An 11,194-nucleotide genomic window follows, 5' to 3' on the forward strand; every position below is an offset into this window, starting at 1 on the left:
GTTGGTGTTAAAGGTTAAAGGTTGTTCATTTATATTGCGCAAAATATGAGTGCGCAGATGTAACTGGAAAAAAAAAAACAAAGGCGCAAACAATTTTTCTTTGGGGCGGGCCCTGTCAATCTGGAGGGGCCCATTATTAGGGGACCCATGCCATTATTTAGGGCCCATGATATTAATTATTAATATTTATATAAAATATATTGAAAAAAAAATGTTACTTGCAATTTGTATGGGCCCCTGGTAAGCTTGGGCCCCGTGGATCTTTTCCCCTGCCCCTACCATCTCGAGGAGCGAAGGAGGATATAGGAATTGTTTTTATAAAAATAATGGGCAGATGCTCATACTGGGTATCTTGACCTAAGGGATAATATTTTGTAAATCTTAATGTAATGAATCTTTGTATTTATTTCATAACTTTATACGACCTTCTAAAACGTTATCAAAAAATTTAATTTTAGCTTAATATCGCAATTTTTTTATTTTATGATACCTCGTGGAGAACCCTCGATAGTGACTTACTCTTGGTTATTAATGTAGGGCAGTTTATATTGTATTTTTCTCCTAAAATGTTGTAATAAATAAATGAAATATCATTCATTGGTTATTCCTAAATGTTTTTTTAAATGAATGTGTGATAATTATCATGCATGAAATGCAGAATGTATGTTCCACAAAAATTGCTTTAAAATCTAAATAAATCTCATGATCTTTATTGTCTTTTTGTAGTGGTGTTATAACTTGGTTAAGTCATTTTTAAAGCCAGACACATTGCTATATTTAATTTTTAACCTTGTTACCCTTTCAGTGCTACCCCATCAATCACTAGATACTTAATTGGTGTGGTTTTTATAATGTAGTGAATTTAAAAAAAACAGTCATCCTATATTATTTCAACCATGAAACAAAGATCCGGTGTTGAGTGAAAAACATCAGGGCTTTTAGGTACCTGTCAACAAAATGTCATGAATATGTATAAACCAAGCTAGTTTCAGAACACATTTCAGATGATAAACCTAGATGGGTGATTATGTGTTTGAGGGAAGTGGTGGGGAGGGGTGAGATGGACATAGATAGGTGATGTGTGGTGGTGGGGATGACAGTGTGGCATTCTCTGGGTGCAACCAATAAAGGGCATTATCCTCCTCAAAAACTCAAAAAAATTATTTTTTCTTTGAATATCTATTACAAAATTTGTCACAATTGAGGTCATAGTACTATTAGCCTGAAACTGAGAGCAGTTTATACAGTAATTTGATTTATTTGTTTAATTTGTGATGAAGAAATATGTAAAGTATTTTTGAAATGGCCAGGTAGGTGTAACCAAGGTACTACAGACTATAAACATGCTTAATGTGGCAATTCCTGCTGGGTGCTTGCCTAGTTTCCAATGAAAGGCAATTACTGGTTTTAATATGCAAGTGGTGGGGAATGCTTGAGTGTGCAAATCCTGCTGGGTGCTCAGGTGTACATTATTTGCAAAGGAGGAGAAAATGTTATAAAGTAACAATGTAGGTTTTTATTAGGTTATCAGATGCTTACTTGATTATCTGTCATTTTGTACGTATTCAGCACGAATTGATAATCGTACAGTACACTGTCTTGTCTTGTTTCTACAACCAATATAGAATAAGTAACCCTAATATAGCGAGGGCTTAGCCAGCAAGCTTTCCGGTCGTCTTTTTTGGCCACTTTTACTTGGGACGGCTTGGCCTACCCAGCTCGGCCTAACCAAATTGGGTCTTGTCTACCCTAGCAAATACCACCCACCCACCCCCGCTCGGGGTTCGCCCCTCGGCTGTTGCTAGCGACTTGTGATCTTTCTCCATTTTGGACGGCCTATTTCTTTTTTTCTGGCTTAACCCCTGGCCTTATATATAGCTATGGCAAACAATGTAGAACTTGTATGTTCTTCACCCAGAATGAAAATACTCTCTTATGATGGCAGGGGTCCCAAGTTGGAAGAACCAATTTCTGGGAGACTTGTTTAATAACATTGGGGGCGCTATATATTCTATGAGGAAAAGTGTAGGTACTGTACCATATGAAGGGCCATGCCCACTTCAGGCCCACCATGATTGGGGTTGAGGTGATGACATTTTTTTAGAATAGGCACCTTTAAGAGCCTGGCAATGGTACTGTCAGACTGCAGACAATAATCGTCAACCAAAGTTTAGGCCTAAATAAAACAAAGAAGATTTGTTTTTAACTGAATTTGTGGGAGATTAGTGAATTTCCGGGAGATTTTTGCTTGTTTGCGGGAGTGCGGGAGACCATACCGATTTCCGGGAGACTCCCGGGAGTTCCGGGAGACTTAGGACCCCTGCCATAGCTCATTCCCATACGTTCAGTAATGAATACGGGACTCCTGTACCTTTACCTTTACTTTTACATGATAGATATATTTTTTAAAACGATATCAATGCAAAGGGTGCAAAACAAAAATGCAAAATCTTTATTAAAAGGGGTTGGCACTCTAGATCATTCCCGAATTTGATACATTATTTTGCTTGTCCCAGGCCATAGCGTATTTCATTATCAACATAAACCAGGGCCTCAATAAAGAATGCAATCCAGTTTACCTGGAAAAAGTGCGCGACTGCTGGTCAGAGGCATTGACCTTTAATCTGAGGCATTTTTGAGGGAAAAAAAAGGTTTTTTTTGCACTTTTTTGCACAATTTAATACATAAACATACGGTAATATTTTTTGCTTGCTCCAAACCACTAACTGTACTATCGTTTCGCTATAATAGTGATATGATGGCAAATTAGTTCCACTTCGTTGGTTGAAATATTAAAAATGACGTTAAGATTTCGATGGAATATGGATTTAGTTCCGCATTTTCAATTTTTCACATGGGCCCGCAGGCCATTTTGTACCCCAGCCCAAAACTAGCCTACGCCGAGGTGCGCATCAACTGGACCCTGGATCTACCACATGATTCAATGGCCAGCTTTATGGTAAGACCACTGGTAAATGCTGTCAGCCAAAGTCAGTAACCTACTACACAATGAATTAACTGCCATGAATCAGTGGCGGATCCATGAATTCTAAATAGAGGGGTCTTAGGGAGAGACTTACAGACAGAGGGCCGAGACCATCTTAGCCCCACATAGTTGTGGCCGAGGTATCAAATTCATGATTATGCCTGAAAATGGAACTCTGTTCCATTTCTCGTTGCAGAACTATATCAAAACCGTCCATTACCTTTTTACCTTGTTAACTTAATTAACTCAATCAATTTGTCTTTCTTCCCCTCCTGGGGTTTGATGCTAGCGATAAATCAGCAGTCCGGTGATTTCCAACCCCCCCCCCCCCAACTTTTTTTTTGTATTCTTCTTCCTGATGTTTTGTGTCCTGTGCTTTCTTTGTTCGTTTTCTTTTGCTTTGATTGTGTCATTTTGGATTTTCATTTTACTGCTTGTTTGCCAATTTGTGAATGCTTCTATTTTGAATGTTGCCTATTTTAACGCTTCTACTTTTTTTTCTTTCCGAATGGTTTTTGATGTTTTCTTTTTTTCTCTTTTGGTGACTTTTTGGTGGGTTTTCTTTTTTTATAATAATAATAATAATATTAAATTTTACTAGAGTAATTATTTATAATTCCTGTTTGCCTATATGTGGATGCTTGTATTTGTCAACATGTTGCCTTTTTTAACGCTAGTACTTTTTTTCTGAATGTGTTTTTTGGTGTGATTTTGTAAAACCTTTTTTCTGTAATTTTTAATGTAAATTTCCTATGTCTGATTCGTTTCATGCTTTTTGATGTTATTGATGTTAAACGTAATGCTCAGTTCTTTATTTTAATGGTTTTGATGCAATAAATTCAATTATATAATAATAATAATAATAATAATAATAATAATAATAATAATAATAATAATAATAATAATAATAATAATAGTAATAATTACATAGCAATCACTTAAAATTATATAATAATTGTAACAATAACAAATAATTGCTATAGTAATTATTTATAATTCTGTATTTTTCTCTTGTTTTTTATCAAAACAATTTTGTGTTACCGGTATGTTATATAAATTTCCTTTTTCGTTTCTTGCTTGTTCCCCCCCTCCCTTTGAATCTGCCACCATCGATGACATTTAATGTGAAGTGCTTATAGTTCTACTTTACCAATTGGCACCACCTTACAAACTGTGTATGTGGCCAGATCTTCAAATCAATTATTATTCATGAAAATCATCACTATAAAACAACTTCATGATAAAACCAGCCCCATGAACCAATTACAAAGTCCTGATCAAAGTCATTTTAGACCTATCCTCCCACTGTGCTTTAATTATTAATAATCTGATATTTGGCATCTAACCAGAAAACAAATTGGGCAGGAAAAAGAATTTTGCAGAAATTCATAGATAGTAATCTTTCAGCTTACATCAGAAATGATATAATGTTGCAACAGAAGTACTTCAAAATTTGTCACATTCATTCACTTATTTTAAATTTAGCAAAAACACAGTCATGTCCGATGATTGAACCATGATAATGTAAACTGACTAACCAAGTTTTTATTTGTAAAATTTAAATGTTATCAGATGAAAAAGACTATATATATATATTTTGAAATGAATCATGAATGAATTGGCTAGATGATAAAAGAATGCTTGCTATATTTAATATTTTATTTCTATGATGATAATAATTACTACTGTCATAATGATTATTGTTTAATTGCTTATAATATTTTGAGATACCCTCTATATAAGAAAATTTTTATTTTTGCAGTACTTAGTAGGCCGAGCCCACCGAACTCACGAAAAAGACGTGCGGTTACAGCTAGACAGGATAGGAGATGGCCCCATGCAGTTATTCCATACATGATTGATGGAAACTTTACAGGTAGGCAAGCCCTGTTTTCCTATTCCAGACGAGATATGAAAACACACAATAGAAAGTGTCATTGAATATTTTATAGAGCACAGGTGGCAAAGTTTGGCCTGAAGGCCACATGGGTCTAGGAAACAATTTTTTGTAGCCTGCGACAACCCTATGTGCAGCCCGCCTACCATCTTTGGCTAGAAAATAATCTTTTGTAAAAAAGTACTATTAAAATTGAGCATAGAGCGGTATAAAATTACTGGATAGTGCATGAAGGTTTTTCTGGAAATGACACAGTTTGGGTGCAGCTCTCTCAGTGTTAGATTAAAAGTCTTGGCCTTCTGACCTTTTTTTATGCCCAACCCTGCAAGACAGGATTACACATGATGATGGGAGTTTTGGTGGGAGTATGTGAAGAGCAAGAAAGGGAGCATTATCATGTTTCGGATCCAGGGGGCGGCACCAGTAATTCCTTGACAAGGGGGTCCACACCTTCGCTCGACCTATTGGGGAAAAAATTAAATCTGTCGGGAAATTTTGGTTATTAAAAGATAATAAAAATCTTGTGTTAATTATGGGATTCTTTATTTAAAAAGGATAATTTCGGCGCTGGAGATTTGATTTGTCCCCGACGACCTTGCTGGAAATTCCTCGACGGGGAGGGGGGTCCAAGCAGGGGTTCCAGAGGTCCTCGACGTCCCCGACGGGGTCCTTTGCCCCCTGGACCCCAGCTAGCGCCGCCCCTGTTCGTATCACACCTTGCTGTCCCAACATTTATACTTGTGTCCATTTGCCCCTTCTCATTTTTTAAAAACAAAACTTTATGTAAATGTTGCATTTAATTTATGTAAATGTTGGCACATTATGAATAATATCATAATTTTTAGGCAAGACTTTTGTATACCTTATTTTGGGAACAGAGGATGGCAGAAAAAAAATAAAAATAAAATTTTGTTTTCTTATTTAGCAGGTAGTTTCATATATAATCTAGACCATTTTTTTTGCAACGAAACACTCAAATTTAATCGGCTCATATTCACTGCATGGAAGTGACCTCCAGAAGCCTTGGTTATCATTTAGACTCGCTCATTTTATGAGGGGTAATTAATAGGCCTACCTTTGGTTTTTATGCTTTGTTTGAGTCTGTTATTATGAACAGTATCACTGTACTAGTTTAACAATTTCACAATTTAGGCTATATTTAAATAAAGCCAATGAAGTCACTAAAAAGAGGTAGAAATGCAGCCTCTAAAGGGCGAGCGGTCAGCATAGCACCAATCAAAAAGTGGAAAGTAACAGTGGCTTTTTTTAAGCAATGCAATTGAAACAAATACTAAAGCAATCAGAAAAGAATTGCCTTTCAAATACCAAAGGGAATACAAAAATTTGACAAGTATTTGCTGAGATATGACTGTGGCCAAAAACATCAAGACAGGGGAGAAAATAAAAATATTATTTTATTAGTGAATGTAAACACTGTAGAATGGGATGGTTTCAAGCTTGAAATTTATATTAGGAATAGAAATAGGCAATTCTTATTTTTGGAGATTTAAGCAGCGGTAGTCGTAATAAAAATTAAGAAAAACTTCTTTTTTTTCTGAAATTTCCATTTTTCGCTGTGGCGGGTGTGCGCTAATTAGCCAAAAATAAAATTTTATTTTTATTCGAAATCATCATTTTTGATGAGTGGGGGTTCCTTAACAAGGTATTAAAAAGTCTCTCCTTACAGCAGTGTGCATATTATGATTATGGTATGCATTGTAGACTGATATTAAAAGTGTAAATAACATTTAATCTGTTTCAAGGCTATCAATTCTTATATTTCGTTATTGTATTTCTTTATTCATTAGTCTTTTTTAAAGACATAGAAATTAATATTTGTCTAATGTTAAGAAAAAGAAAGCTGAAAGTAACAAAAAAAAAACCCCCACAAATTGATGCACTATAAAAAGCTATTTTTAAACAGCATTTCCCCGACAGGTGGTCTTTCGTGTCCTAACATAGGCGACACTGTACCAGCCTCAGCCCCACCATGTTTGGGGCTAAGGTGAACACATTTTGGGTTATGTCACTCTCAGGTCACCTGTTCCCTGGTCTAGGAAATGATTTTAATTTTTTTCCCCCCAACAGGTTTTACCATGACTCCAGACGACTATTAAAGCCAAAGTGTCCCCAACAGCTGGGCTCAAGCTATCGCCCTGTTGTTGAACTGTCAGCAATATATAAGGTCTCACTTATGGACTACTAAAGTTTATATTATTTGTTTAAATCAAGTTTGAAGTAAACTCATTCAGTAGTACGGATAAAAAGAAAAAAAAATGAATCTTGGCCAATGTGTCTAGTCTTGTTGGAGAAATGAACCAACCCATCTATCAACACAGTGTGCAGCGTTAAACAGGTAGATGCTGCATCTGCTTCCATAACAGATGTAGATTCTGGTGTGGGAGTAAACATTTAAAATTTGTCTTTTAACTTGTGAATTCTATTACACCACTCTTGGACCGATTTTTACAATGTTCTTAACTGATATAATACAGTACAAAATTCACATGTACAGTACAGTACTGTATATGGTACCATATTACAAAAAAAAACAAAAAAACATGGGGCATATGCCATCTTTACCAGATTATGAATAGTAGAAAATAAGCTAAAAAATATACTATAATTTTGTATTTTTAGTTTAGAAAAAAATATGTAAGATGAAATTATATTTTAAAAATTAACTTGTACATAATTAATTAGAAATTATTATAGGTGATGTAGAGTCAATATAAATTTCAAGGAGGGTTTTTTTTTTTATCTTGATTTATTTGTTTCTCATTGTGAAGTTTGAGTATTATTATTATGAATCAAGAATTGGTTGAACGTTGGGCTTTATAATAATGAAAATTAAAATATTGGAGCTCATGCGTGTTTGAGCCATTAAGGACTAAGACTTCACAAAGTGTACATTGTACAATCATAATGATTTTAATTTGTTTGACCTGCAGTATTCCATTTGTATAAAATAATTTATATCACTAAGCAGACATATGTGGCAAAGACAAGCCAAACCAGTCACTCGTCGCAAAAATCGATTTTGAGTTATTAATACAGTGTTAGAGTGTAAAGTAATAGCTATAAAATGGTTTAAAAAAATCATTCAAATCGGACATTTCCTTATGAAGTTACAAGCGTTTAACCACACAGCTGTTTAAAGAACAATATATGAGAAATTAACCGTCAAAGTTTATGATTTCAGGCATTTCTCACGCAGAAACTATCTTTAAATACTTAAAAAGTATTGTTTTAACATTGAACATGGGGAAAATAACAGCATAGAATGATGTGTAGATATATAAAGGGTAGTTTAGTGCAATAAAATCGATTTTTAAAAATTTGACATTCCAACATTTTTTGGCCATTTTCTCTGAAACACGATTTGCGACGAGTGACTGGTTTGGCTTGTCTTTGCCACATACAGTATGTAGACAGAATGAGTGCACTATGATATAATGTATAAAATACAGTACTGTACTATGGTACTGTAGTTCAACTTGGGTTCTCCTAGTTCAGTGCACTATGTACAGTAGCCTGTCATGATGTTGGACCTCCCAGATCTTGAAGTATTTGTTGGCTTCTTCCAATGTATGATAACAATCTCTACTTATCATTTGATAAGTGTGATAAGAAATAATGTTATAGATGCAGTGTGTGATAATATCCAGATTAATGAGATGATTAAACGAGTTATTAAAATAAATGTCTGAGCTGGTGATACAGTATATATGAAATGGGGTCTATGGGATATGCTATCATCTGCACTTCAATCTGACTGAAATTGCATGATTTAGTGCCTATTATAAAAATACTTTAGGATATGAACCCTTGTGTTTGTCCCACTTTTTGGCAACAGGTTCTACTGCTGTAGTCTCAAGATTTATTTTGCAAAAACCTGGTGGGAAGTTACTAAATCAGTGGATATAATTAAAGGTTATTCTTTGATCGAAGTGACAGTAATCTGTTGTAGTTGGATAGGATAGGATAGAATTTTAATATTCGGTGCACACAACATGCCACCAAAAGGATAGCCCACGAAAGTCTGAAGAAGACTTATTTCCAGTGGGGTCATTCTGGTGGTGATTGGGCAGTACACCGGGAGACAATCCGGTCTACTCTTTTCCGAAGTATGTGCTGCAATTTTTAACGTGCACATGGGCCATAATGCATATGGGACCAGGGGCTTAGGCCCAATAAAAAAAATTATTAGTTTATCACCCTCGCGCGCATGCCTTTTATGGTACTGAAAAAAAATAATTTGTTGAAAAAAAATTTTTTTGAAAAAAAAAAAAAAAAATTTCACATTTTTTTATTTTTATTTTATTTATTTATTTTTTTCATTTATTTTATTAAATAGTTAGTAGGTATTGTTTGCATTATCTAAATCATGTTTTACTTTGAATATCAATGCACCAGCAAACAACCCAAGGGTGATATTTGGCTTTACCAAAATAAAAAATAAAAAAAAAGCCTCCCTCCCTCATCACTTTTCCTGCCCAGATAGGGTGATAAACTAATAATATTTTTTATATGGCCTTAAATGCCTCATCCGAAAGACGGTGCGCTATCGTAACTTGCATTTCAGCCATCTAGCAGAAATACAGTACGAGGAGAGCAGTGATGGGAATTGAACAAAGGACCAAGAGATCTCCACAGTTCACGGTGTCTTCAAGAATAGGAGTTTTGGACAAAAAGGGTTGTACTTTTAGAGGGCGCTACATTACAATATTCTTTCAGCCAGTGAGATCACTGAAGCGGAACAATGTATTCTTCGCTACGCGAGTAAATTTATCAGTACAGGAATTCGTGTAGTATATCAGATATTACTAAAAATATAACTTATCTTTTATTGATTCAAATTAGTTACAAGATACCTTAATGTGTATTAAACCACAAATTTAAATCACTATGTATAAAAAAAATGTTTACTTGTATTTTTAATTGTATTTCTGAGGCCTATCATTATGGCGACGAAATCAACAAACAGCGCCACCACATAAGATCGGGTACTTAAGTAGGCAACTTTAAATCGTCTCTCAACACATGATATCCATCATTGAGGTCTAATTTTTTTGCATACTTTCTCATTAGATGTTCTTTTACTCAATTTCAAAAGGAAAAAAATTTGTAACGGTTGAATTTTGAGAAATTGCCCTTCAAATTTGGTAAATTTTCTACCTTTTTTTACACCCTACAGTAGGCCTAGCTTTAGGCCTAGGATACGGTTTTCTGTTATCCGTCCTAGGCTTAGAATGCATGAGTGCGGGTGTGTACGATAGGATTTGTGGTACTACTATGGTGGTTCATTTTCTTTCTACGTGTGGGTTCTGGTGTAATAAGGTATAATAATTTAAATTTCTTTAATTTAAAATCAGAAAAACAGTCATTGTATGCTGTGCCTCTTGGATTGCATGTTGGTTTGGGTATGTTGAGTGAATAGCGTGGTAAAAAGATCCATGTCGCATTCAACAAACGAATTTGAAAGGTCTACTAAGTGCCATCAGAACTATGCCAAATAGAATTAATCTTTATAAATCAGTATAATTCACATCTCTCAAAATACAGAGTAAGGCATTTCCACCTGCAAAGAAAAATTGTTAGTACATTTTAAATTTCATCATTTAAAAATTACTTAGCATACTATCTATGAATTAATATGAAATAACTATTTTGATATTGCCTTACAAACCTTTCCAATTTATATATACTTTAAATGAAATGCTAGAATTGAATTTAATATTTATCAGGAAATAACTGCAGAAGCAAAATACTGTGGTGGAGTATTCAACATCATTAAATAATATTGTAAATAAATAGTGTATTACATTTTAATAATAAAAAAAAAATACAACTGTATTGAAACAATACTGTAATTAAAATACAGTCTGTACTGTATGAGTCTGTCTCTTATACACATCTAGATGTGTATAAGAGACAGCTATCGCCCTGTTGTTGAACTGTCAGTAATATATAAGGTCTCACTTATGGACTACCAAAGTTTATATTATTTGTTTAAATCAAGTTTGAAGTAAACTCATTCAGTAGTACGGATAAAAAGAAAAAAAAATGAATCTTGGCCAATGTGTCTAGTCTTGTTGGAGAAATGAACCAACCCATCTATCAACACAGTGTGCAGCGTTAAACAGGTAGATGCTGCATCTGCTTCCATAACAGATGTAGATTCTGGTGTGGGAGTAAACATTTAAAATTTGTCTTTTAACTTGTGAATTCTATTACACCACTCTTGGACCGATTTTTACAATGTTCTTAACTGATATAATACAGTACAAAATTCACATGTACAGTACAGT

General features: G+C 34.5%; 1 protein-coding gene across 2 annotated transcripts in view; it reads left to right on the plus strand.

The window, feature by feature from the left end:
* LOC117117482 (tolloid-like protein 1) overlaps positions 1 to 11,194 on the plus strand; it is a 64,222-nt gene that overhangs the window by 12,331 nt on the left and 40,697 nt on the right. For both annotated transcript variants that reach the window (XM_033261786.1, XM_033261787.1), the window contains exon 3: positions 4,749 to 4,862. In XM_033261786.1, coding sequence (XP_033117677.1) covers positions 4,749 to 4,862 — 114 coding nt within the window. The remainder of the gene's footprint in view (positions 1 to 4,748; positions 4,863 to 11,194) is intronic.

The sequence above is a fragment of the Anneissia japonica genome, unplaced genomic scaffold, assembly GCF_011630105.1.
Source record: "Anneissia japonica isolate Jap-2015-1 unplaced genomic scaffold, ASM1163010v1 scaffold1405_len252398_cov171, whole genome shotgun sequence".
Classification (NCBI taxonomy): domain Eukaryota; kingdom Metazoa; phylum Echinodermata; class Crinoidea; order Comatulida; family Comatulidae; genus Anneissia; species Anneissia japonica.